Genomic DNA, 27,338 nt, shown 5'->3' with positions numbered 1-27,338 from the left:
GTTCTCAATCACAGCGGATAGCTTACCGCAAAGTCACAAAGCTGACAAGTTGCTCGAGCGATATTTACTTTGAACTGATTTTTTTGGTGTTTTCCTAGCAGGTATACTAGAACACTTTTAGGGACTGTCCTTGGAAACTGTATTAGAAGATGCTTTGATATTTCGTTGGGGTAAACCTGAAGAAACCTAAAATCAATGTTATTTTGAACCCACTTAAAATACGAGTCAAACCTAATGCCTGAAAACGGGACTCTAGCGGCAATTTCAAACAAAATTCTTGAGTAGTAACTTCAACTATGCCTCAGAAGAAAATCTTAACTGCTAACAGTCTTTGATTAAAGAGAGACACAAAGTGACTTCGTTGACTCTTTAAATGATCATACTCCCTACAACTTTGCAAGTACATTCTATGAAGGTTTTACTGAAACGCTGAGTTCAAGGGCACCAATTGGGTGAGGGAGGCAATCCCAACCCTTGATTTTGAAAAATATATTTCTGATATTTTCATTGAAAATATTTAAAAAAAGCAAAGTTACCCACACCTTTTCTAGATTAAAAAAAAAATTACGTTTTTTTTGTATTTTCAATAAAACAAAATGAAAAAAACCTTGTCTCAGCTTCCTGAATTTTTCCTGAATCACAATTAAACATATGATTGCCTTTAAAATGGTAGATTCGAGTCTACATGTGCAGGTTTCTTATATATAATGCATGACACTGTTTCTGAATACTGATTTGTAACCGTTTTAACACCATTTAATTTAAAAAGAACAGTATCCATTTTTTTTACTGCTTATTACTTACCTCCTGCAGAGTCTTTTTTTATTTATAGGTGGAAGAATACATGAATTTACTTCCTTCGGATAAAGTACCTCTAAGAGGCTCCACAGGAGAGAAATGGAGAGAACAACAGTTGGTAGTACAATTACCTCGACAGGATCTCAACCTTCAATATTGTCGCCATCTCGAAACCCAACATCGGAATGACTATATTAGCTTTATAAATGCAAGGAATGAAATTGCTTTGGACTATGGGTACGTGAAGCAGGGGACAACAAAACCTATGGTAAGCTACTTTTAAGTACAAAAGGGATTCAATAAAAAAAAAAATGCGTTTTTTACATGTTTACATGAAGCCAGAAACTAAAAAAGAAATTGATGAACCATTATGGTCAACTTAAAACGAACAGATGTTCCGACAAACATGAACAGGGTTAACGTCATTCTGAAGAGCAGAGCGACAGTTGAGCTTTGCTGAAAACGATTCGTAATTCGAGTATTTTTTTTTAATAATCGTAAAATCAACAATTATAAAAAATAGAATGATCTTTAAAGGCTGATCAAGACTTAGAAATAAAATTAAACTGTACCTAATTCTTTTCTTCCCTTCCATAGCTTCAAGTTAGAGTTGTGCCACAGTTATTTGAAAACTTTTTTTCATTTTTATCAATGTTTGCTCGTTTCAAGTATTAATTATTAGCTGTTACTCCTCCTTAGCTTTCAAGCAGCTCTTTGATTTTCTTTGATAAAATCGTTTTTCGGAATTAAAAAAAAAGCAATTCCAAGAAACAAGATAAAAATAAATTTTTGCAATCCTTATCATAAAGAATTTTCTGTATTACAGTTTTTGAACCTATTCTAGGATTATTACTCCCCATCATCTCTTGACCTTTGTCTAGGAACAAAAGAATGCAATCTGACCCCAACTTTCTAAATCCCCCCCCCCCAAAAAAACAATAAATTCCTAGGTAGTCTGTAGTTTTTCCTATGGTTAATCTAAAATTAGAATTTTATCTGCCGAGCATTTGGTCGTATTTACAGTGGTTTCTCTTTCACTTACACCTGCATTAAGACTTCCGCATAATTAGTCTTTCCCAAAGACTCTTTACGATTGTTTATTTCTAAGAACCATTAGTTTCGCTCATAAACCCTAAGAAGAAAATTTCAAGATACCAAAAGCGTTTAGTTTGTTGTTACAATCGAATCAGTGCAAATGAACTCCTATGTCATATTCCAAACAAACTCAAGATCTGTTTTCAAGCAACCGAAGTATTTTTTTCTGAATAAAACAAGCTTGATATCATTTCTATTTCTAAACTATGCAAGAAAATAGCTTTGCTACAGCGCAAGAACTCTTAAGACACGTGATAATTCTAATCGTTATAATTCTAACAATTCTAATCGTGATAAGATAGGATATTAATTTTCTTAAATCATTTTGACGAACCCAAAGGGCCTAATTACTATTTTGGTGTCAATAATCAAAAATGGAAAAAAACATAGAAATGCTTAAATACAGCTATATACTAAAAAGGGCAAGAATAATACAAAATTTCAATTGCCAGAATTAATGAATTGAATTCATATGCATTATTTAAAAACTACAATTTTATCAGACTCATAAAAAAGAAATATGTATACGAATCGATCATCAAACGGTTCGTGGTAACGAACTGTAGTAAGGAGCGACCCGGCTCAATAGTAACCAAAATTCTAAAAAACGGAATTTTGATACTAATAGTTACATCAAAAGAATTGCATTTTAATGCTGATTTTAAATATGTAAGTTTCGTCAAGTTTAGTCTTACCCATCAAAAGTTACGAGCCTGAGAAAATCTGTCCTATTTTAGAAAATAGGGAGAAACACCCCCTAAAAGTCATAGAATCTTAATGAAAATCACACCATCAGATTCAGCGTATCAGAGAACCCTACTGTACAAGTTCGAAGATCCTATCTACAAAAATGTGGAATTTTGTATTATTTGCCAGAAGACAAATCACGGATGCGTGTTTATTTGTTTTTTTTTTTCGTTTTTTTTCTTTTTCCCAGGGTTGATCATATCGACCCAGTGGTCCTAGAATTTTGCGAGAGGGCTCATTCGAACGGAAATGAAAAGTTCTAGTGCCCTTTTTAAGTGACCAAAAAAATCAGAGGGCACCTAGGCCCCCTCCCACGCTCATTTTTTTTCCAAAGTAGTCGGATCAAAATTATGAGTCATTTTATTCAGCATAGTCGAAAAACCTTATAATTATGTCTTTGGGGACGACTTACTCCCCCGCAGTTTTTACTGTTTTAAAAAGTAGAGTTGAGAGAAAGAGTCAAACTTTAGTGCAAAGAGCAAGGCGTTGAAGAAGGAGCAGCCCCTTTAATATACGGGGTAATTTCTGTATCGCTCCTTACTTTCAGTTAAAAAAAACTTGTTTTTTTATTTAATAATACAATAAATCAAGTAGAGTAGAGTGAATCCAGTGAAATAAATAATAAAACCGAAAAAGGCATAAGAAAAACTTTCATAAAAAAGGTAACCCTCCTAGAATATCCCCCTAATTATTCACACACCCTCTCCTTTAAATTTATTGGTGTCATCTTGCCTGTAATCGATTACAGGCAATTACGACATTGTTATTTACGATATTGTATTGTATTACGATACAATACGATACGATACGATACAATACGATTGTATTGTATTGTATTGTATTACGATATTGTATTGTATTACGATGTGGCGATTACGATATTGTTAGCACAGCAGTGTACATACAAAAACATATGTTAATAATCTAATATGATTCTTGTCATCAAAATATGTGTTCCTAAGTAGCATAGCTCTGCTCCATGCTTGAACCTATGATAAAAAATGTACTTTTAATACATTTTAAGGGGAACGACAAGGCCGTATCTAGGGGGAGTGGTGTTAAGGGGGTTTAGCCCCTCCCTGAAGTGTTTTCAATTCGTAAAACGTGACAAAACCAATATAAAACAAATTTTGATGCGTATTTTAAAGGTTATTTACACTCCCCCCCCCGAAAAACAATCTTTTTGTGAACCCACTCCCCCGAAAAAAGTCTTGGATATGGCCCTGGGAAAGAAAATATAACAGAGCTAAAACTTGAAACCATACAAATTTTTCATAACATCCCATTCTCATTATGTACCTACAAACATATTAAACCAGAAAGTCCTCCTTCTCACCTCAAAATTGTTCGTATCTTATTTTTTCCTGCTTAAGCATTGAAAACAAGGTTCGTTAAATGCAAGCAAAAGAAATAGAAAAGAAATTACGTAAAAGAAAGAAATTACAATTGCTACTTTTAAAAGCTCACTGAATCCCTCAGCTGCCTGAGGCTACCACAGTTACGCACACTCCTCCTCAACTGCAATCTATTCAAACTTTTTCCTTTGCCCCTCGTATGAAGCTTCAAATTTCTTTAACTACTTTTTGTTTTACCTCATCCATCCGCACTCAGAAACAACCCACTTTTTATTTGACCCCTGATGGACGGAGTAAAACCAGGGACAACCCTTTCTTCCTTCATCCGTAAAACGCGGCCTAGCCATTTACATTTCTCTTATTATTGCCCTAAAAGGGGAAAAGACCATATTTGTCATACAGTTTGTTCTTCAATATAAGAATTAATCACTTAATACTGAATTTTATTAGATTGTCTATTTTCAATAAGAAAACTTTATACAAAATTTTTAATTTCTTAATTTATTTCACCCCTCTGTATAATAATGAAATCTTGTTTTATTTTGGGCCCTGTAACATTTCATCAAGATCCTAGATAAGAATAATTACAGGTATACTAACGTACAGTACGTTCAGGGCGTCAGCTGTATATGAAAAATGGTTTCTGTTAAAAATATCTATACTGCGAAGAGACATACGTATACACATTTTTACTTGAATAGTGTCGTGACCTCTTTAAATCCTTTCTATTATGCAGGATAAAAATAAAAGTTTTTCAACTGAAAGTAAGGAGAAACATTAAAACTTAAAACGAAAAGAAATTATTACCTATGTGAAGGAAAAAAATTCTATAAGAATTCTGGCAAATTCCCCCAGTGTGGTAGTGTATAATGTCCCCTGAAAAGTCCACTCCCTGATGTCATTCCTCCCCATGAAAAACTACCCGGGAAACAAACCAGCAGAAAATTTGTCTCAACCCCCCCCCCCCAACCTGAAAAGGAATGCATACTTCCCAATAACAAATACTATTCATAAGTAATGGGCAAATTGTATAACTTAAATCCCTATCCCCTGGGGCTGTGGGTGGGGTGGGGTCGTGCTATACCCGAGGGCTAAGGCATAGCTATTGGGCTTTTAAACTATGATGAATAAAATGGATATCTCAAACTTTTAATAGGATGATTTTGGGATAAACGGGGCTGGATGGGAGGCCTAGTTTCCCTCCAATCTTGTTGGTCACTTAAAAAGGGCATTAGAACTTTTAATTTCCATTTGAATAAGCCCTTTTGCGATATTTAAGGACCACTGGGTCGATACGATCACCCTTGGAAAAAAACACACACATCCGTGATCTTTCTTCTAGCAAAAAAAAAAATTCACAATTATGCACATAGGAGCTTGAAATCTCTACAGTAGATTTTCTTACATATTGATTCTAATGGTGTGGTTTTCATTACGATCGCTTGACTCTTAGGGGGTGTTTCTCGTTTTTTTTAAATCAAGCTTATTTACTCAGGTTCGTAACCTTTAATAGATAAGAATAAACTTAATAAAATTTATCTATTTTAAATTAGCATAAAAAGAGTAGTATCCCTTTAATAGGTCCAAGCACACATATATCCTATTAGACCAAGCGCAAACATATCCTATTAATCTTATCGTAAAGATATTACAATGTGCTATTGGGGTTGCTAGTCTCTTGTATCCAGCTAAAAACTTCTAAAGAGAGTCTTAAAATTTTTCCGGAAACAATACATTCCCAGTGAAACTCTTCAATTCATACAAGCACACGAATAGTGTTATCTCAATTTCCATGATGATAAGAAAATTCTTGGAATTACATGACAGATATTTTGTCTGAAATAATGCAATTATCTGTGTTTTGTTTACCAAGTACTTTATTCAGTAATCGAAGTGAGCTTGACATGACATGATATTTAATAAACGAAGTAATCTTTCCAAATGATAAACTGGGTTTGATCAAGGTATCATAGAGGTTTCAAAAATATTTGGATTTTTCGACTGTGAATACGTTGGTTTATAGAAGTCTTCGTATGGATTAATTTTCGGATGTGCATTTTTAATGCTCGATACGAATTATAGGGAAGTGTCATGCTATCAATGGTATGTCAATTATAATATGCATGTGTACAATAGAGACTTGTGGACTACAACAGTACGCCTTATGAACAGAGTGGGATTCTATGACCGAGTGATTTTACCATCCTATGAATGTGGGAAGGAATTAAATACTGTTCAAGAGGAATTTAAAGAAATATGTAGTTTTTCGTACTGGTAGTCCTATATGTCTTGTTTCTGCTTGGCAAATAAACATCACATATCACCTTATGAATTAATAATTAATTAGAATGAGTGGTGTCCTATTAATACGTCCGCCTACTCCCACGGAATTTGTATTGACACTATGTTCTGTGTGTTTGTATATCATATAGCATCTTTGGTTTAAAAAACACCCCTTCCAGGTAGCCATTCTTGAACTATATAATTCAATCAGTGAATTTCTTAATATTGGACCTTAGGGGATGGTGAAAAGCAATATTGAAACTAAAAAGTGAATAAAAACTGTATTTGGGTAGTTTATAAGTGTAGGCCTTGAGGCGAATCTTAATCATTTTGATTCTGTCTTTTTTTGGTCTTGGATTTATCTTATTTTTGTAGACTTAATATTTTTTCACACAAAGGAAAGAAGTCATACGTATCGCTCACAAGTGCCTTAACTTCCAGTTAAAACAGAGGGTTTCACTGGAATGTTTCTCATATCAAATTCTTGAACAAAATGGCATGTTTCGAAGTATTTCATCTGTCCATCTATTGGCACATCCCCATCTCTTCAGTTTACAACCACACCTGCACAAAAAGCACACTAAACCTGGTTACTGTGCGAAAAAAAATAATCGAGCTTTTGTTAGATTTCTTGTATCAATGAAATCCTTAGACCACCCTCCATTTGACGTCCATAGTATAACATCCTCTCATTTAAGAAAACTACCTTCTTCTTGTGACAGTAAATGTCGGGAGGTACCTACTCAGGCACAGAGAAAGACAGAGAGTCATGCAAACATACGCTCAGTCACACAGGCACGGTGGGACACAAAAAAGAACACACATGAAACGCAATGTAATACACACAAAAACACAAAGACAACTTTGCCCACCGTTATCTTAGAATTTTTGGGCTTAGAATCTTAGGAAAGGGGATCTTAAAATATTTGAGAAATGAAATTTTAGAAATCAGAATTTTTTTTGGGACTTCGATTTTTTTGGACTTTTCCGTGTCTTGAGACTCTTTCCGTATTTTTTGGGTTTTTTTTCCGTGTCTGAATGATATGCAGTATTTAGTGAACATGTTTTTTCGGATCTTTTTAAAATGGCTGCTCCCGTGATACTTTATGGCTTGTCATCAACACTATCTAGTTTATTGTATGTTTTCAATAAGTGTTTTTTGTACATTGGAAGGGTAAATGCTTCCATCACCCATTAAAAAGTAAAGACGAAATATTCCAATAAAATTTGTGAATATGATAAAATTATCTTTCTTTTGAATGCCGACAAAGACAAATATTTGAACTATGAAACAAGCAGTATAGGTGAACTATGAAACAACACAATTGGAAACTCATGCATACATTTTCATGATAATGAGAGATTAAACTTCTTTGAAATATCTAAAAAGATTCAACATTACTGATAGTAATTAATATTCAAAAGTAAACACGCGAGAGGACATATGAGAGTAACATTTCTAGAGATGATAACACTTAAAGAGAATGCAAGCAAAGGAATAATAGTCGATGATGAGCGGGTCCTTGCTTGTGGTAACATGTTACCCGGTGTTAAACCTTGTCGCTGCCTTTTGCTATTAGCATTCAACAAAAGCTCAAAAGAAGAAAGGCGTACTCCCCAACCAATATCATAAACCATATCTTGTCTTCGCATCAAAACTGGAAACCATTTCAAAAACAACGTGGTATTAGACAATTAAATCCACGACAAAATAAGAAGGACATTGGAAGACAGTATCACCAGGGACTATAAGGACAAATCCATTGAAAAACAAAGGACAAGTGAACAACATTAGTACATTGATCGTATACCAGCAGATACAATAAATAAACCCCAAAATAATAACGTTAAAATGCATATCGAGCCTGTGAGTGACACAAAAGTCAAAATTATGTATGACTCAACATGGATTAATGATTATTCTTTTGGTTACGATTTAAAAGAAGAGAATAAATGCACTATCAAGAGACACAATAATGAATTATTCTAAGGAATACATTGAAAATGTCCAAAGTTGTTAATGATATTAATAATGAGTCATATTCTATGTAGCATTGTTTCAATAAAAATGTTTCTTCACATTTTGGTGTTATGATAGGAATTTTTAACTGGTCCGTATTTGAATTGGATATGATATAGTGATAATAATGTTGTCCATTACAATTTGAAATGATTTCTACTTAAATTTGACAAGTTATTGGCAAATGGCTGGGTCAAGTAAATATTTTGAAGGGGAGGCCATATGACAATAGGTTGTTAAATGGGTAAAAACTGAGAAAACCTACACTTAAATAAAGGACCTCTCTCGTATTTGGTTGATTCTAAGGAAATGTTTGATGTCACATGCTAGAAACAAGCTTGAATCAAGGAATGTACCATTAAAAACTTCCATTGGTTTTGAAAATTGATGGTTTTTCCTAACAAGTTCATATTGAATTAGACATGATATGCTGGTAATGAGGTTGACATAGACAATTTGAAATGACTTATACGTAAATTTGGATGGTCATTAGTAACTATTTCTGTCAAGTGATTTATTTGGAAGCTTGCAATATTATAATGGGTTGGGATTTCCAACTCTTCTTGTGTGATATCACCAAAATATTGTCTAACATTATCAAACATTTTGCAGTAAATTATAAAAATCTCGCCTGATATAACACGGGTCCTCTATTGCATTATTAACATCTTACGTGGTATTATCAAAATCATCACACAAACACACAAAGACATCCCCAAGAATTTTAATTCTTGAAATACTTGGAATGATGCTTAAAAAAGAGGTGTTAGCAAATCCAATATTACGTTGGTGTATTGGCTGCCACAGTATCTATGTCTCAAAAAAAAAGGTGTTAGCAACTCAATTAGTACACCAGTGTATGGGCTGCCACAGTATCTATGTCTCAAAAGACCAAATATGAGGGATGTCACAGAGCATGAATAATCACGCAACATCAGATAACATGTCTTTCTTGAAAATCTTGTTTTTTATTAGTTTGGAATGAGAAATGAGTTGTAAATGTGTGCTGGTCCTTTTTTCTGGTTAAAGGAGAACAAATTATTTTTGTGTGTTTGTTTGTTTGTAATCACTAGTGTGAGAGTCTAGTTAAATTGAATTAGGCGAAAAAAAATTGATGACTTGCTACTTTAGATTGTTTGGAAAGTTTAGACTAGGTTACATTAAGTTAACCGATTTTAAGTTAGGTTCTCTTAGGTCAGGTTTGCGTGGCCAGCCACGCTAACCTAGGCTGGAATCCTTATAAAAATCACAACCTATTGTCATATGGCACCCTTCCAAACAAAAATCACTTGACAGAACCGGTTACTAATAACAAGTAAAATTTACTTAGAAATAATTTCAAATTACCTATGTGAACTTCATTATCAGCCCCTATGTCTAATTTTAATATGAACCTATTAGAATAAAACTTTGGTTTTCAGAATCACTGCATGTTTCTAAGAACACACTCATGGATTGAAGCTTGTGTAGCTATTCTCTTCTCTTAGTTCTTAACCAGTAGAATAATCATTAATCCATTATTAGTCATGCACAATTTTGACTTTGATGTCACCTAGAGGCTCAATATGCCCTTTGACATAGGTATTATAGGGCCCATTGACTGTATCTGTTCGTGTACGATCAATGGTACTTATAAAGTCCAAACGCGTATTTTTTCATCGATTCTTCTTTATATTCCCTGGTACTATTATCTACAGATTCCCTTTTTATTTTCCTTCGATTCAATTGTCTATTACGATACCATTTTGTCACATAGACAAAACATAGTCTGTGATATTGGTAGAGGAGTACCCTTGTCTTTTTTTGAGCTTACGTTGAATGATAATACCCGAAAGCTGGTGACAGGGTTTATCACCAGGTAACATGCTACCATAAGCACTAGCAAAAAGTTGCTCCTCATCATCAACTATTATTTTTATATCTGCATTCTCTTTGAGTGTTATTGTCTCTGAAAATGGTACTCTCGCATATACACTATTAGTATTGTTGATTTTTTCTATATTCTAAAGGAATTTCATCTCTCTTTAATCTCTCACTCTCATGACAATGTTCGCATACGTTTCTAATTGTGTCACCAATTTTGCTTGTTTCATAGTTTAAATATTTGTCTTTATCAGCATTCAACGCGAAGATATCTTTATCATGTACCAATCTTTCTTGGAATATTTCATCTTCAATTGTTAATGTATGATGTAAGAGTTTATCCTTCCAATTTACAAAATACTAATTGAAAACATACAATAAGCTAGGCAGTATCGATGACCAACCATAATGTACCACAGGGGCAGCCGCAAACAAGGACAAATTTTAACTCCCAAAAAATTCAACCCCCACAAAAATTCTAATTCCAAACAAATTCGGAGTCCAAAAAATTATGCGTCCAAAAAAGGGGGCAGGGACGTCTTTTTGTGTTTCTGTTTCTGACTTTGTGTTTTTTGTCCCAAAAACGAAACAACTTAGAAACAATTATGAAATTTTTTCCAAGACAGTGGAATTCAATTCAGTTGATATTTTTGTGTGTACATTTTCTCTCTCTCACTGTGTTTTTGTGACTGAGGGTCTGTTTGCCTCTCTCTCTCTCTCTCTCTCTCTCTCTCTCTCTCTCTCTCTCTCTCTCTCTCTCTCTCTCTCTCTCTCTCTCTCTTTCTCTCTTTGTGTCTGAGTGGGTGTTTGCTTTTTTATGTGGTAGTCTCATTTGTGCCCTGTGCTTGGTCATTTATAGTATTCGGTTGATTGTATACTTTCGATTAATACTAATTGTGCAGTGGAGTTATATAATAAAGTATTTTGAATGACTAGGTATCATTTAGTTGCAGAAATGACAAACAAGCTATAGAATGTACCATCATAAAAATCTTAACTGGAAAAATGCAGTGCTCTTAAACGAGAGGCAGTTAGACTAAGGACACTTAATGGAATGTGATCAAAGAATTTCATAGATACTAAAAAACTTTGAAAAGCAAGGTTCTTTTTATTGGCCACATTAACCAGGTTCAGCGTGCTTTTTTGCGTAGCTGTGGTTGGATACTGATATGATGGTGATGCACAAATATATTAGCATAAAAGACACTTTGAAACATGTACTTTTGTTCTAGGGGTTGAAGTGGGAACCATTCCAGTGAAACCTCCTGTTTTAACCGGAGGCTGACATGTCTGAGCGATACATTGGATCAAGAAGCTATAGTTAAGGCCATAATAATTTCTGTCTGCAACAGAATCAAAAATCCTTAAGGTTTGCCTAAAGGGCTAAGCTCGCAAACTACCCAAAGGCAGTTCTTAAGCGCTTTTTAGTTTTTCATATTGCTCATTAAGATTCCCTGAAATTCCAAGTTGAAAAACATTTCTTGGATTGAATTCAATAGTTCAAGAATGCCTAGTAGGGAGGGGTGATTTTTAACCCAAAGATGATGTATGATATACAAACACATAGAACATAGTGCCAATATAAATTCAGTGGGTGTGGTTCGACGTATTAATAAGATATTACGCATTTCATTTAATTTTTAATTCATAAGGGGACATGTCAGGTTGTTCTACTCAAGCCCAGAAAACACCCTGAAATTCTGGGCTTTGAAGTGATTATAGATTTGGTAACCTTTAAAAAGGCCGTTGGGCAGGCATGGGGGAATGGGAGTGTTATAAACATTTAGCATTCATTACCTAATTGTTGTGGTTCCCATCTATATCAATGGTTTCGTTCTTCTTCTTCCTGGTATATCTTATACATTTATCACGAGAAGAAATTTGTGTAGGACCTCATTTGCTAAGAAATCTTATCTCATCCTCAGAGGTATGCATTCTAAATGGATATGCGAGACATTTGATATCTTCCAAAATGAACATGGGAATATTTGACATGCATTTTTCAATTAAAAGTGTACCATTGGGTACATCGCCCTGTACATTTAGGGCTACCACTAAAAAAAATACATATTTTGACTTCCTCTTGAACTGTATTTAAGTCCTTCCCATCTTCATAGAACCGCTCGGTCAAGGAATCCCAGTCTCCTCATATGCCGTAATGTTGTTGTCCACAAGTTTCCATTTTACATAAGCATATTATTGTTGACATGTCAGTGATAGCATGACATTTCACTTATTCAGCAATAAGAATAGACAATCGAAAATTACTTCACTCGAGGGCTTCTTTAAACCAATTTATTCACAGTAAAAAAAAAATTGTTGAAACTTTTATGATGCATTGATCAAATTCAGTTTATCATTTGATAGTAAACTTCGTTTATCATACATCATGTCACATTAAGGTCGCTTCAATAACTTAATAAAATACTTGGTAAATGAAACCCTAATAATGGCATTGTTTCATAAAAAACATCTGGCATACATTTCCAAGAATTTTCTTATTGCCCTGGAAATTGAGATAACACAGTATGTGTGCTTGTATGGATGAACAGTTTCATCGACAATATATTGTTTCCGGAAAACGGTTAATACTCTCCTTACAATTTTTTGCTGGATTCATGGATTAACAACTCCAATAGCCCATTGGTATATGTGTGGGCTCGGACTAATAGGGTATGTTTGCGCTTAGGCCTGTTGAAGGGATACTACTAATAAGCCGATTCCTTTGATACATCTATTGGTAACAAAATTCTGTTTTTAAAGTTTTGTTTACAACTGAGCTGGGTCACTCCTTACTTAAATCTTACAACGTAACGAACTTACAGATCATTGCCAGAAACTCTTTGATTATGTCCTAACCTATTAATCTTTTCTGGGCAATAGTCTAAAAGTGCGTTTAAATTAGGCAGATTGTACCAATTTGCCAATTCTGCAGCATTTGTATTGAAATCGGGTTTGAAGACTGGCTTTGCGACTTCGCAGAGATTGTCAAAAGGATATCTGCTTTTATCTCTCGATTTCTCCAGGTTTTATGCCTTTAAAATACCTTTGACACAAAAGTACTATGTTGTTCGTTGATTTTAACCATACACTTTCTATTACAAAAGCGGATAATTTAAATTCAAGTACATATTTTGATTAGAAACACTAATTTGTTCATTAGATTCAATTACTAGTGCTATGTATGTGTTTTTCATTTAACTAAATTCATCATACAGATAAGAGCAGTAATATTCCAAGCTTACGTGTTCCGTATTCCGTGGCTCCTTTTAAAAAAAAAGTTGGTATGAATCTTCATTCTGATTTCTGCATGATGAATTACGGTTGAATCTTGAAAATATTGAGACTCACCAAAACAACAATAAATTATTAGTTTGTATTCGTACGCAATTTCGTTTCAAACAGTTTGTGGTGTAAGTAAGGGCACAATACGGCTCAAAAGCAATTGAAACTCTAAAAACAAAATCTTTATAAAAGAGACAGCAGAAGAATTGAACTTTGATACTTATTCAAAATATATAAAGTCAATCAAGTCCAATGTTACCCATCAAAAATTACGAGCCAAAGAAAATTTGCTGAGTTTTTGAAAAAGGAGGAAAACACACCCAAAATGAAAGTAAAACAGTTAAAAATAGGGATGATACCTTTTTATTGACAGTGAATAGATATAAAATTATTTAACTGGATATTTCGAACACATATACAGTGTTCATCATAAGCAGTAAAACAGAAGTTTTACTGCTGATGATGAACACTGTATATGTGTTCGAAATATCCAGTTAAATAGTTTAAAATCTATTCAATGTCAATAAAAAGGTATCATCCCTATTTTGAACTGTTTTACTTTCGTCATGGAAAGGCAGTGTGGTCTTCGAAGTTATCTATAACACACCCAAAACATCTGTGATTGTAATAAAAATCACACTATTAGATTTAGGGAATCAGGGAATCTTACTGTAAAGGTTTTAAGCTCATATTTACAACTAAATAAAAAAAACAAGTTTTTTTTAAAATGAGAGTAAGGAGCGACATTAAAACTTAAAACGAGCAGAAATTACTCCGTATATGGGTTGTCCCCTCCTCAACGCCTCGCTCTTTACGCTAAAGCTTTTATTTGTTTAAAAAATGTAATTGTGGCAAAGAGTCAAACTTTAGCGTAAAGAGCGAGGAATTGCGGAGGGGACAACCCATTGCATATACGGAGTAATTTCTGTTCGTTTTAAGTTTTAATGTTGTTTCTTACTTTCATTTAAAAAACTTGTTTTTTTTTTTATTTAATTTCTGGACGTTTTTTAATTAATGCATGTTTTGATCTTGGCTTTCCGCACATAAATAATTCAAACGAAATTTGCATATTAATTTTTTTGGGCTAAATGGCTTTTTCATAGTTTTCATCGGAAGATTTTGAGAAAAAAGGAGCGAGGAAGGAGACCTAGTTGTCTTCCATTTTTTTGTTACTTCAAAAGGCAACTATAACTTATAATTTTTTATGAACGTTTATATAAGCAAAAAATATACGAAACTTACGAATTAAATTACGTAGCGAACTTCTGTATTCGTATGTTTTTATTGCGTATATGAGGGGGCTCACCCCTTGTCGATTACTCGCATTTTACATTAAAGCTTAAATTTTGTCACAATTCCGAAAGAATGGCACCTGAATCACAAAGGCCGTAGAATAAATAGTTAAAATTACTAAAAATACTTTAGCGTAAAGAGCGAGGTATTACGAGGAGGTAAACCCCTCATTTGCGTAATAATTTCTGTTCGTTTTAAGTTACTCTTTCTCTTAACTCTACATTTTAAAACAGTAAAAAAAACTTTAGCGTAAAGAGCGGGGCGTTGAGGAGGAAAAGCCCCTTTCATATACTGAGTAATTTCTGTTCGTTTTAAGTTTTAATGTCGCTCCTTGCTTTCATTTAAAAAAAAACGTGTTTTTTTTGTCTAATTTCTGGACGTTTTTGAATTAATGCATAATTTGATCTTGGCTCTCCGCACATAAATAATTAAAACGAAATTTGCATATTAATTTTTGGGGGCTAAATGGCTTTTTCGTAGTTTTAATCGGAAGATTTTGAGAAAAAAGAGCGTGGGAGGAGGCCTAGTTGCCCTCCAGTTTTTTGATTACTTTTAAAGGCAATTATAACTTATAATTTTTTACGAACGTTTTCATAAGTAAAATATATACGTAACTTACGAATTAAATTACGTAGCGAACTTCGATATTCGTATGTTTTTATTGCATATATGAGGGGCTCACTCTTCGTCGATACCTCACTCTTTAGATTAAAGCTTAAATTTTGACCCAATTCCTTAAGAATGACCCCTGAATCACAAAGGCCGTAGAATAAATAGTTGAAATTACTAAAAATACTTTGGCGTAAAGAGCGATGCATTACGAGGAGGTAAACTCCTCATATGCGTAATAATTTCCGTTTGTTTTAAGTTTTAATGCTGCTTCTCACTTTCAGTTGAAAAAACTTCTCATATTTATTTTTCATTATTTTTTTAAAAAATGCTAGAAAATCCTGCGCCCCCTCCATTGAAAGCCTCTTCCCCTATGAGAAGCTCCTCCACGGAAAGATCCTCCACGGTAACCCTCCCCCGTCAATTTTCCCCCTCCAAACCAAAAAATACCCATGAAAAAGTCTGTACACTTCCCAGTAACCATTACTATATGTAAACACAGGTAGAAGTTTGTAACTTGCAGCCCCTCCCACGGGGACTGCGGGGGAGTAAGTCGTCCCCAAAGACATAGTTATTAGGTTTTTCGACTATGGTGAATAATATGGCTATCTCAGAATTTTGATCCGGTGACTTTGCGGAAAAAATGAGCGTAGGAGGGGGCCTAGGTGCCCTCCAATTTTTGGTTACTTAAAAAGGGCACTAGAACTGTTAATTTCCGTAGAATGGACCCTTTCACGACATTCTAGGACCACTGAGTCGATACGATCACCCCTGGGAAAAAGAAAAAACAAATAAACACGCATCCGTGATTTGTCTTCTGGCGAAAAATAAAAAGTTCCACATTTTTGTAGATAGGGGCTTGAAACTTCTACAAAAGGTTCTCTGATATGCTGAATCTGGTGGTGTGTTTTTCGTTAAAATAATCTGACTTTTAGGGGGTGTTTTTCCCTGTTTTCTAAAACGAGGCAAATTTTCTCAGGCTCGTAACTTTTGATGGGTAAGACTTATCTTGATGAAACTCTTATATTTAAAATCAGCATTAAAATGCCATTCTTTTGATGTAACTATTGGTACCAAAATTCCATTTTCTAGAGTTTCGGTTACTATTGAGCCGGGTTGCTCCTTACTACAGTTCGTTACAACGAACTGTTTGAAAATCTGGGATTTTACATTTTTTTTCTCAGAAGAAAGATCATGGATGAGTGTTTATATGTTGTTTTTGTTGTTTTTTTTCTCAGGTGTGATTATATTGAACCAGTGATCCTAGAAGATCGGGTGAGGGCTCACTTGATAGGAAATCAAGAGTTTTAGTGTCCTTTTTAAGTGACCAAGAATATCGGAGGGAAGCTAGCCCCCCTCCCACGCTGCATTTTCCCCCAAAGTTAACCAATAAAAGTTTTAGATATCCATCTTATTAAGAATAGTCGAAAAATATAATGACTATGTATTTGAGAAAGACTTGACCCCCCATAGCCCCTGGGGAAGGGCTGCAAGCTATAACTTTGCCTATTGTTTACATAAAGTATTACTTATTGAGAAGCATACAGACATTTTCCTAAAGGGGGGATTTTTATGGAAGGGGTCTAAATGGATGGATCTGTCCGTATATTTCTAAGTATATGAGGGGGGTCGCCCCTACTGAATGCCTCGCTCTTTACTCATAATTTTTATCGCATTAAAAAGCTAAAAATTCTAATTCACGGCCTTTGAGTATCAGGAGTCATTCTTAAATAATTGGAACAAATTGTCAAACTTTAGCGTAAAGAGCGAGACATTGAGGAGGGGGCAATCCCTCTCATATGCATAATAATTTCTGTTCTTTTTTTAATGTTGCTCCTTACTTTCAGTTGAAAATCTTGTTTTTCTTAACGTAATTAGCCACAAGCACCACTAAAATATTACTCTTTCATTATTTTAAACTTCCATTCAGCCTCTCCAGGCAGTTCAACTTATGCTATAAGAGCTTTGATATATAATTATGAATTAATTAAATATTGAATCTGATTAATTCTTTAAACACTAACGTATTTAATTGACTAACGTCTTTAAATATTAGAGACAATGGCTCATTTACATTCGAGTCACGAAGAAATCTAGCCAAGCGCACAAAGGGGCTAACAATATACAAAAATCTGGCACGCTCAATTTTTCAATGCCGTGAAGAGCCATGTCTCTGCATTTTTTTGGATTTTTTTTTGGATTTTTCTGCCTTTCATAGTACCTTTATTGTGTACTAGTCTGTATTCTTCAGGTTTTTTATGTTGATATACTAAATATTTATTTAACCAGAGGGGGGCAAATTGAGTGAAGACAGGGAGATAAAAAAGTTGTTCAATTTTTTCTGAAAATGGAAATAGAAGACAAATCTACAAAAATCTTAGAGCATTTTCCTTTAAAATCTAAACGAAAGCCTTTCCTGCCCTCTAACTGGTCCTCTCTTATTCAACTTATCCAAACAATTGAATTTACTCTGATGAAGCTTCTGAAATGTGTCAAATCAAAGTTTGGTTAACATGTAACAAGCTTAATCAAAGCATTAGGAATTGATTGTTTTAATATAATCAGTCATAGAATACTTTTTCTACAAAGATGTTTTTCAAAAGAACGTAGAGCTGCATGAAACCAAAGATGAGTAGAAATAAAGTCCCATAGTTTTTCAAGCTTAGAATGAAACTCACAAACGAATAGAAATTACATAAGCTAACCAAATCGAACTCGAATCAAGTAGAAATTTTGGAGCAAAGCATTATAAATTAATCATTTTAATAAAATATTCTTAAACAACAATAGTCAAACTGTGTGTGTAAAGTTTCTGTCAGCTTCACCAAACAGTTCAATTTATGCAAAGTGATATTAATGAATCCTAAATCAAGCTTTAGAAATTAGTGAGATTAAGGAAGTGTTCATGAAAAACAACATCTTTTATTTGATTCTAAGATTCAAAGATACTATATATTGCTAGAATAAAGCTAGAAAAAATAAAATATAAATAAAAAGATCCATGTCATTAAAGTTTTTAATTTTAAACTACGTTGGATTTTTTTTTAAACCACAGCCCACAACTAAAATCCTTTATGGGCAATTATAACAAATCAAAGATAACACAGACTTTAAACACCTACCATTAAATCCGACTTGAAAAAGTAAATTATTCCCATCTTCCTCATCCCAATAAATTTTCATAACTTGTTAAAAAATCCGTTCGTTCCTTGATTTTAGAACACTAACCCCGCCCCCTTAGTCCAATATACTCCTTGTAAAAATCTAGAAAATTAATCCCATCATACTCCCCATCTCCGCACGTAGAGTAAAAATAAGGACCTACAGATGCTGAGAGTTATTTATCACAATTAAATAAATTTGATTAAATTGTGATCAAATTCTGAATTTCAAATTTCAAATTCAATTTTAGAAAAATTCCCTTTAGTTTTTCATTTCCATTTACTTTTTAGATTAATTTTTAATTTCTTGATTTCAAACCTATCTTAAGCTAGCAAAATTTAATTCAAATTACATTTATCGTTCTTCCGATGTAATTTCACTGACATTTGAGGTTTTTTAATATAATTTCTTGGTTTGACCTAAGAAATGCACTAACTCAAAAGACGGTATGTTACAAATTATTGTTTTTACACTATAATAAGAAAAACTATTAGACATATTTTGAACTTTTCGGTTGTTATTGACAAATTATTTGTACATGGACTATTTTTATCTACCCTCCAAAATATTTAATATCAAAAGTTAACGCTTCAATAATTTCTACATTTTTTTTCAAGGTAATTCTATATCCTAACGAGTTCTGATAAAATCAAAATTTCTAGTCATCTTAAGACCGAAGTGAGGAATAGCAACAGGGATTTAAGCTATAGATCGAACACATTCTTTTTTTATAAGGTGAAGCATAAACACCCATCTGACAAAAAGTACCAAATAATATCTTTTGGATTGCCGGGGTCGATCTTCCCACATTCAATTTCACCAGCATTAAGTTTAATATTTTATGATTTTAAAATTTTTTTTCGCTCCAGCAAAGAACACACTCTATTCAACAAATAAAGATAGATGGCTCGCATCTAAGATAGTTTTTTTTTCCTTGCTACTCTACACCAATAGAGTCCCATTTTAGGATAATACTAATAATAATAATGAATTGATGCCCGATAATGCAAAAAAGAAGAAGCATGTGGAGTAAGAATAAGGAGAAAAGAAAAACAGAAAACAACACAAAAAAAAGTTATTGCGTCAGCTTAACTCACGCAATAAATGAAAAGGTAAAAATACCCACAGGTTTCAAATTGCTCTTTTAGCTGCTGTATATTCAGAAGATGGTGTTATTTCCATTGGATCTACCATGTAGTAGACGTTCAAGGCGTAAGTGTTACTCTTTCGAAGTGAATGTCCTAGCAATCACTTCAAACGTATGCAATTAGCCGACCGAAGTTTACATCTATCGGTTTAGAGTAACCAAACCCACAAAGCTGATATGTAAATAAGGTGAGAAAGGGCTACTGCTGAATATGATTATGCCATTCTGAAGCATAGGGGCTCTAAAAAGCGGATGAAGATTTGCTTGCTTTTTACAAAGAAATTGCATGCGGATTGTTCTGGATAGCCAGCGGAGTGACTATGTTTCAAACAGTAGGCTGGAGGAACGGTGCGGTTCAATGCCACTTTCTAAGGCTATAATAAGAGAAAGATTAATATGGAAGGGTACGTTCTGTGGATGAAGGATGATAGACTGCCAAAGATAGTCCTTTACGGCCAACCAACGTGCGTGGTTGGGGTGGAATGATTTCATAAAGAAAGATTTAAGGGAAATGGGAGCCTCCTGGGAGGATGTAAAGTGGGAGGCTTTGAATACATTGGGACGGAAGAGGAGCATACGAAGCTGTGGTGGCCTCAAGTGGCTTGATGCTGCATTGCGTTGTTAGTAGTAGTAGTAGCATTAGCAGTAATATATTTCTATTCTACTAGAAAGAAGTTTTACCGTCCAAGTTGGTGAGGAATCATCTCGTATTCTTCCTTTAGAAAATATAGGGGTATCACAAGGGTCTGTATTGGGGCCGTTACTTTTTTTATATGCATAAATGACCTTCCAAAATGCTTGCCTTCGGACTATGAATTATCAATATTGTTTCCGGATGACACAGCAATTAGTTTGAAGGTTGGCAACGAAGAGGACCCACAAATGGCCCTCAAAACTGTTGCTTTTCGTATAGATTCTTGGTTTCATACTAACCGACTAATACCTAGCCTAGAGAAGTCAGAAATTTCGGTTTTTGGAAGAAGTTTGAGAGCAGTAAAGCGTGTGTCATTTAAAACTATTAGTATTGGAACTTCCTCCATAAAAAGAGTGGATATATTTAGACATTTAGGTATCTACATTGACTCAACTCTGTCTTTTAAGGCGCATATTAAGAAACTCGAGGCAACAGTGTCCAGGAATCTCGGTTGTTTGCATAGAATAAAGTTCCTCTTTCTTTGCCAGATAAAATTACCAAATTTTTCGTCACGACTAGACTATATATGAACTTTTCAAGGGAAAATACAGAAAAACATAAGAAGTTTAAGCATTGTCAGAGTAGGAAACAAATTTATAAGGGTATTTTAAAAAACATTTCCTATCTTCTTGGGAAAGAAATGAATATCAGGAAAAACAACTCTTTTAGCTAAGACTACTTTTACATTTATCCAGAGTTGAGTGAGATCGCACATCTCACTCAACTCTGGGCATCTCACAACTCTGGGCGGGCATCTCACAGTGTCCACCATTTCTTCATTCAGTGAGAGTGCATTTAGTTTTGCTGGGTACTTTACGCAAAATCAGTTTTCACAAATGATTCCGAAGTCACTTGAAATCCAATTTTTTAACTGATAAATTTCAGTTTGTTAATATTTCCGCATATTTGGTCATTTTATGTATTTAGTCTTTTCTATTATAAATGTATGATTATATGTTAGCTTTACTCTTTAAACCTAAAGAAACTGAAAAAAATTGAAACATTTGTTAAAACGACCGTTTTTCTAAGTAAAGAGAAAGAGTCAGAGAAAAAGGTTTATTTAAAACAACTATCGTAGCTCATATAAAACATCAAATAAAAACATGTTATTATGGACTATTATATAATGACGTAAATAAAGGGACGAAAGAGTTCTGGTAGTGATTTGTCTGAGCATGCACAGGCACAAGTCTTATCTTCTGTCTCGTATGGCTGACTGTCGGGGCTCCTGTGAATAAAATAAGATCATTTCTATTTTTCGGTGAAATAAAATAAAAAGGAAAAACAGAAACAGATTTCCGTTTTTTCACCGTTTTGCTTTTGTGTCCATCTTTATTGCAATTTTACCCTTTCTATTTAGGCCAAAAACAAAAACAATTCCGATCCTTATTACCTGGAAAGTTTTTTTTTTTTTTTTAAACTAGCTTCTTAGCATTTTTAGATTCTCAGTCCACAAAATCCTCTCTGGGATAAAATAAATATTGTAAATGTCTTTTGATGTACATCTTCATGCTTTTTATCACGTTGTTTTTTTAGCCATGTTATGGCTGTGGCTCTCGCATTCCAGCAAATTCCATGACTGTGATGGCGCCTAAGTTTGGTGAATCAATTGGATGGCACCCAAGTTGCTTCAGTTGCACTGAGTGTGGTGAAATTCTAGTCGATTTGGCCTATTGTATTCATGAAGATCAAGTTTATTGTGAAAGACATTATGCAGAGCAACTTAAACCTAGGTGCTCAGCCTGTGATGAGGTAGGTCTTTATTTAAATCACTAATATGAGACAGAAAGTACCGTAATACATTATCCTAGACAAATACTGAAAATAACATAATATTATTCAATAATTCAATACTCTTAGAGCATTGAACATCCCTGAAAAAGGCTGATGCCACCTCTCACTCAGACTATCTGTCTTGGCTTTTTCTCCAACTTGCTAAAGCTTGATGGCAATCTAATTTTAATTCAACTATTCTATTATTCAATGCTCTTAGAGCATTTAAAGCTCTTTGTATGAGGAATAATTACATGAAACTATATCAAAGAATTATGATACTCCAAAAATAAGGTTGGTTTTGGATTTTAGAAGTCTGAAATCTTAAAAGTCAGTTCTGGTATATTTTAGCTTGTGTCAGTACGCCAGGAAAAAAGTGAATCAAGCCCTTTGCACAGATATAAAGTCCAAAAGGCGAATAATGCGTCTAAAATATAGTTATTACTGTAATTCAGTCTTTAAACATGACCAGTTTAAAAATAATAAAAGTTTAAACCAATTCCATAGGGGTTTACTTTATTTGTACTATGCCTTGTTACCATTTCACTTTTTAAAGTGAATTTAGCCATGAGGTTACAAGTTGGATATTCACCCTATTAAGGATGGTACTGATTCAACCTAACCATAACATGCATTAATCATCATTGTTTCGAACATTATTTTGCCATTTCACCTGAAAAAGTTGTGATTTTGTCATCTGTTTAACAGGTGAAATAGAGTGTATAGTCTGTACTTGTCTTCTAAAGTAGCCACAAAACTGTTTTCCGATTATGGAGCTGCTCTTTTGTATGAGAAAGTAAGAAAAATTACGCAAAGGCCTTTGATTGTGTAAGCAAACTACTTGGCAATCTTACGCCAAACGAAATTGGCGACTTAAAGTAGGTTTTACCGTCTCGTGAGTGGGTTTAATATGCTTATATTTCTAGAATGAAGGTTTTCTTAGTTCTTTGCTTTAAGTTCTCGCTTGAAATTATGTTTTTACAGCATTCCCACGTTTGTAGGTATAAGTATTATCGCCATCTACTTAAAACTTATATCCTAAAATAGACAACATGGTTCAAACTCTAAACGGAAAAGAAACTGAATCATTTCTTCAAGCATGAATTAATCTTTTTCAGTGAGGAATTAAACACACAAAAGCAGTATTTCTCTAAAATAAGGCAACTATAAACTAATAGCAAAAACAAAATGAATTTGAAAAAGAAAACAAAACCATAAACAAAAAACAAACAAATATGCAATATACGAGTTAAACTAGAATGCATAATCAATAACTGAAACGCTTAACTTGCAAAATCAAACTTATAAACAAATTATGGACATCTCTTTTATGTCATATAGCACTAAATTCAAAAGGAAATTATAATTATAATAAGTCAGATCAAACAGTTCGTGGCAACGAACTGTAGATACGAGCGACCCGGCTCAATAGTAAGCAAAACTCTAAAACACGGAATTTTTACACGAAAAGATACATAAAAAGAATCAGATTTTTATGCTGATTTTAAATATAGAAGTCTCATCAAATTTAATCTTTGTCATCAAAAGTTAAGAGCCTGAGAAAATAGACTTTATTCTTGAAAATAGGGGAAAACGTCCCCTAAAAGTGATAGAATCTTAACAAAAATCTCACCATAGCATTCAGCGTATCGGAACACCCTATGGCAAAACTTTCAAGCTCCCATATACAAAAATATGGAACTTCGTATTTTTTGCCGGAAGACCGATCACGGGTGCGTGTTTATTTGTTGTTTTTTTTTGTTTTTTTTCCAGAGGTCATCGTATCGACAAAGTGGTCCTAGAATGATGCAAGAGGGCTCATTCTAACGGAATAGAAAAGTTCTAGTGCCCTTTTTAATTGATCAAAAAATTAGAGTGCATCTAGGCCCCTTCCCACGCTCTTTTTACCCAAAGTCAACGAATCAAAATTTTGAGATAGCGATTTTGTTCAACATAGTCAAAAAAACCTTAATAACTATGTCTTTAGGGATGACTTACTCCCCCACAGTCCCCGGGGGAGGGGCTGCAAGTTACAAACTTTAACCAGTATTTACATTCAGTAATGGTTATTGGTAATTGTACAGACATTTCAGGTTTTTTTTGGCTTGGGGGAGGAGGTTGAGGGGAGGGGGCTGTGTGGGAGGATCTTTCGTTGGAGGAATATTTGATGGGGGAAGAAAAATTCAATGAAGGGGGTGCAGAATTCTCTAGCACTACTATAAAAAAAAACAATGAAAAAATAAACTTGAAAAAGCTTTTTCATCTGAAAGTAAGGAACAGCATTAAAAATTAAAACGAACAGAGACTATTACACATATGATGGTTTTTTTTTCCTTCTAAATACCTCGCTCTTTATGCTAAAGTATTTTTAGTAATTTCAACTATTTATTCTACGGCCTTTCTGATTCAGGGGTCATTCTTTAGGAAGTGGGACGAAATTTAAGCTTTAGTGTAAAGAGCAAGGCATTAACGAGGGGACAAACCCCCTCATATATATAATAAAAATATAAGAATATAGAAGTTCGGTGTGTAAGTTGATTTTTAAGTTACGTATATTTTTTACTAATAAAAACGTTCGTTAAAAATTAGAAGTTCTTGTTGCCTTTTTAAGTAACCTAAAAACGTTCAAAAACGTTCAGAAATTAAATAAAAAAAAAACTATTTTTTTAACTGAAAGTAAGGAGCAACATTAAAACTTAAAACGAACAGAAATTACTACGTGCATGAAAGGGGCTGTTCCCTTCTCAACGCCCCGCTCTTAACGCTAAAGTTTTTCACTGTTGTAATATAGTACAATTGAGAGAAAGAGTCAATTTCAAGGTAAAGAGTGGGGCGTTTTCCATGCAATGGGAAACAAAACGAAGTGAAATCTGTTTTTTTAACAAGCAGTTGAAGCTTTAATTTAATAAGGTTGAGAAGTTCCGACTACATTATGGTATCGCGGGGCTACTTGCGGCTCACTGACACGTACTATGGTGTCGTCCATTACATGTAATTGTTTTCGTGTGAAGGAAAACTTAAAGGATTTTATGGAGAAATAACTATTTTAAGACCATAAAAGAATAATTAAGCGTATTTTAAAAGTTATAAATGTGTATTTTATCACTTAAAATCATCTTTAATTTGAAATATTCGTGTTTTTACTGCAGTAATAAATAGTCTGATTTGATTAACAGTTTGATAAAAAATAAATTTAATATTAGAGGAAATACATCGTCATACACATACACGCAAACTAAAAAAGAAAATGAAGAGTAGCCGCCCTTTACTGATTATTTATGGGAAACCAAGCTAGAACAACCTGCCATGCGCACTAAACTAGGCAGATATATATAAACCTACATGTTAAAAATTGGCCCAGAGATATAAACCAAAGGGAATTAATAAAAAATAAAATATGTTCCAGAATTCAAGCGAGTTTTTACAATTTTATTATTGTCTTATATGATTAGATGGTACCATATTATTGACAGATATAATCATTTTTAAAATGATGTCGCCTGTTGGGAGCGAATTTTCACCCGGAAACGTAGCTGCTTGCTAGTTTGTTTTTTCGAAAGTTAATTACTTAAATATATTTTCATAAATACGACAGGAAATAGCATGACCAAAAAACCAAGACCAAAAATCGCCATTGTTAGCCATTAGAGCATCTGCAATTATTTCTTCAAGACTTTCCAAAAGCAACTGAAAAAAAAAGTCAAAATTATTTTCTTAATTTTTACATTCGAGCAGCTTTTAATTTTAAAAGTATTTAGACCCTGAAAAACAGGCTAAGTACTGTATCAACAGATTACTTTTAAAAATGTCTTAATTCTATGGATTATTCTCCAAAACCAACATTAATTTTGTTGTTGGTTATTGTTACTTTGAATCATGAATCAGTGGGTTTCTGCTCTTTGCAATTAAATTTTTAAAGTTTCCAGACATAAATATTCTTGATTCAATATTATTATTTGATTTAATGCATCCCATCAGCTCTCTAATTCTATTTTAAAAACTAACCTCTATGAAAGGTTTCACAAAACTATCTTTCTTCTTAATTTTCATATATTATTAGGACGTCAAAAATAAGTGAATTTCATGAAAATACAAAAATCTACTAAACAAAGTCTAAGAAGTAAATTTCTAACACAATTTCATTTGGTTTTCATAACAGAATCTGGAAACTACTCTTCAAATTTCCCTTCAAATTTCTCAAAACTCAAACAAATTAAAGCGGAAGAAACTTAATTTTATTCTTTAAAACCGAATTTCGATTTTTTTTCTTTCAGTAGGCTTACAACATGTTAAATATTCCGAGTGGAAAAAGTCTATTCTTTCAGAAACAAAATTTTGAATTTACTTCTTCCAAATCTGATCTTTAATCTCTTATCTCTTTTGTAAGTTGCTCTCACAATATTGCTTTCTTATTTACCCACGATTTTAAAGGGAAATTTGATCCATTTTCTTCAGAGCTAAGTTTTACTTTAGTTTTCATAATACCGAAGGGGCACCCAGGTTCCATCATTCACGGGCACCCACGCTCAAACGCACCCTCACTTAATACTGCTTTCGAGATGGCTAGGCCACGTTCTACGGATGAAGGATGACAGATTACCGAAGATTGTCCTTTTTGGCCAATCGTCTGGGGCTACACGGAAAGCAGGTCGTCCTTGTCTGGGTTGGGAGGATGTCATAAATAAAGATTTAAAGGAAATTGGAACTTCCTGGGAGGGTGTAAAGAGGGAGGATTTAAATAGATTAGGTTGGAGGAGGAGCGTGCGTAGCTGTGTTGGCCTCAGGCGGATTGGTGCTGCAGTCTCACTGCAGCAGATGCTGCAGTGAGTTATTAGTAGTAGTTGTAGTAGTATGTTCTAACAGAATACTAGAAAAAAATTTAATCCTACTCCCTTCGATGAAGTCTCAATTTCGTTGCGCTATAATATTCCTTTCTAAAATCCTAAAACAAATGCTTCCCTCTCCCTCATTACTAAACTTTAATTTCGCTCCAATCAATTCTAGTTCCTCTCGCCAATTTCTCCTAATATAAGTGCTCAATTAGTGGCTGGCAAGAACAGGTAGTTTCTCATGACAGTTTGTAATTGATTACAGACCTTGTAATTATGAAGCCCTAATTTTGGCTTTTTTCCATTGTTTTAAGACATATATCTCCAACAAACGTTGTTGATATACGTTTTCCGACGAAATATATAAATGATTTCATTACAAGAA

At 33.9% G+C, this 27,338-nt stretch overlaps 1 protein-coding gene and 1 long non-coding RNA gene across 3 annotated transcripts in view; one reads left to right on the top strand and one right to left on the bottom strand.

The window, feature by feature from the left end:
• The window catches only part of LOC136042256 (prickle planar cell polarity protein 3-A-like), a 236,940-nt gene that overhangs the window by 96,040 nt on the left and 113,562 nt on the right, over positions 1 to 27,338 (top strand). For both annotated transcript variants that reach the window (XM_065727202.1, XM_065727201.1), the window contains 2 exons: positions 833 to 1,066; positions 21,888 to 22,103. In XM_065727202.1, coding sequence (XP_065583274.1) covers positions 833 to 1,066; positions 21,888 to 22,103 — 450 coding nt within the window. The remainder of the gene's footprint in view (positions 1 to 832; positions 1,067 to 21,887; positions 22,104 to 27,338) is intronic.
• LOC136042260 (uncharacterized) overlaps positions 21,394 to 27,338 on the bottom strand; it is a 43,395-nt gene continuing 37,450 nt past the window's right edge. Inside the window, exons 3-4 of the long non-coding RNA XR_010621221.1 lie at positions 25,693 to 25,811; positions 21,394 to 21,579 (exon numbers count right to left, since the gene is read on the bottom strand). This is a non-coding gene — a long non-coding RNA (uncharacterized LOC136042260). The remainder of the gene's footprint in view (positions 21,580 to 25,692; positions 25,812 to 27,338) is intronic.

Source organism: Artemia franciscana, unplaced genomic scaffold, assembly GCF_032884065.1.
Source record: "Artemia franciscana unplaced genomic scaffold, ASM3288406v1 PGA_scaffold_89, whole genome shotgun sequence".
NCBI lineage: Eukaryota > Metazoa > Arthropoda > Branchiopoda > Anostraca > Artemiidae > Artemia > Artemia franciscana.
The sequence above is the reverse complement of the archived record's forward strand: the minus strand, read 5'-3'. Positions and strand labels throughout refer to the sequence as shown.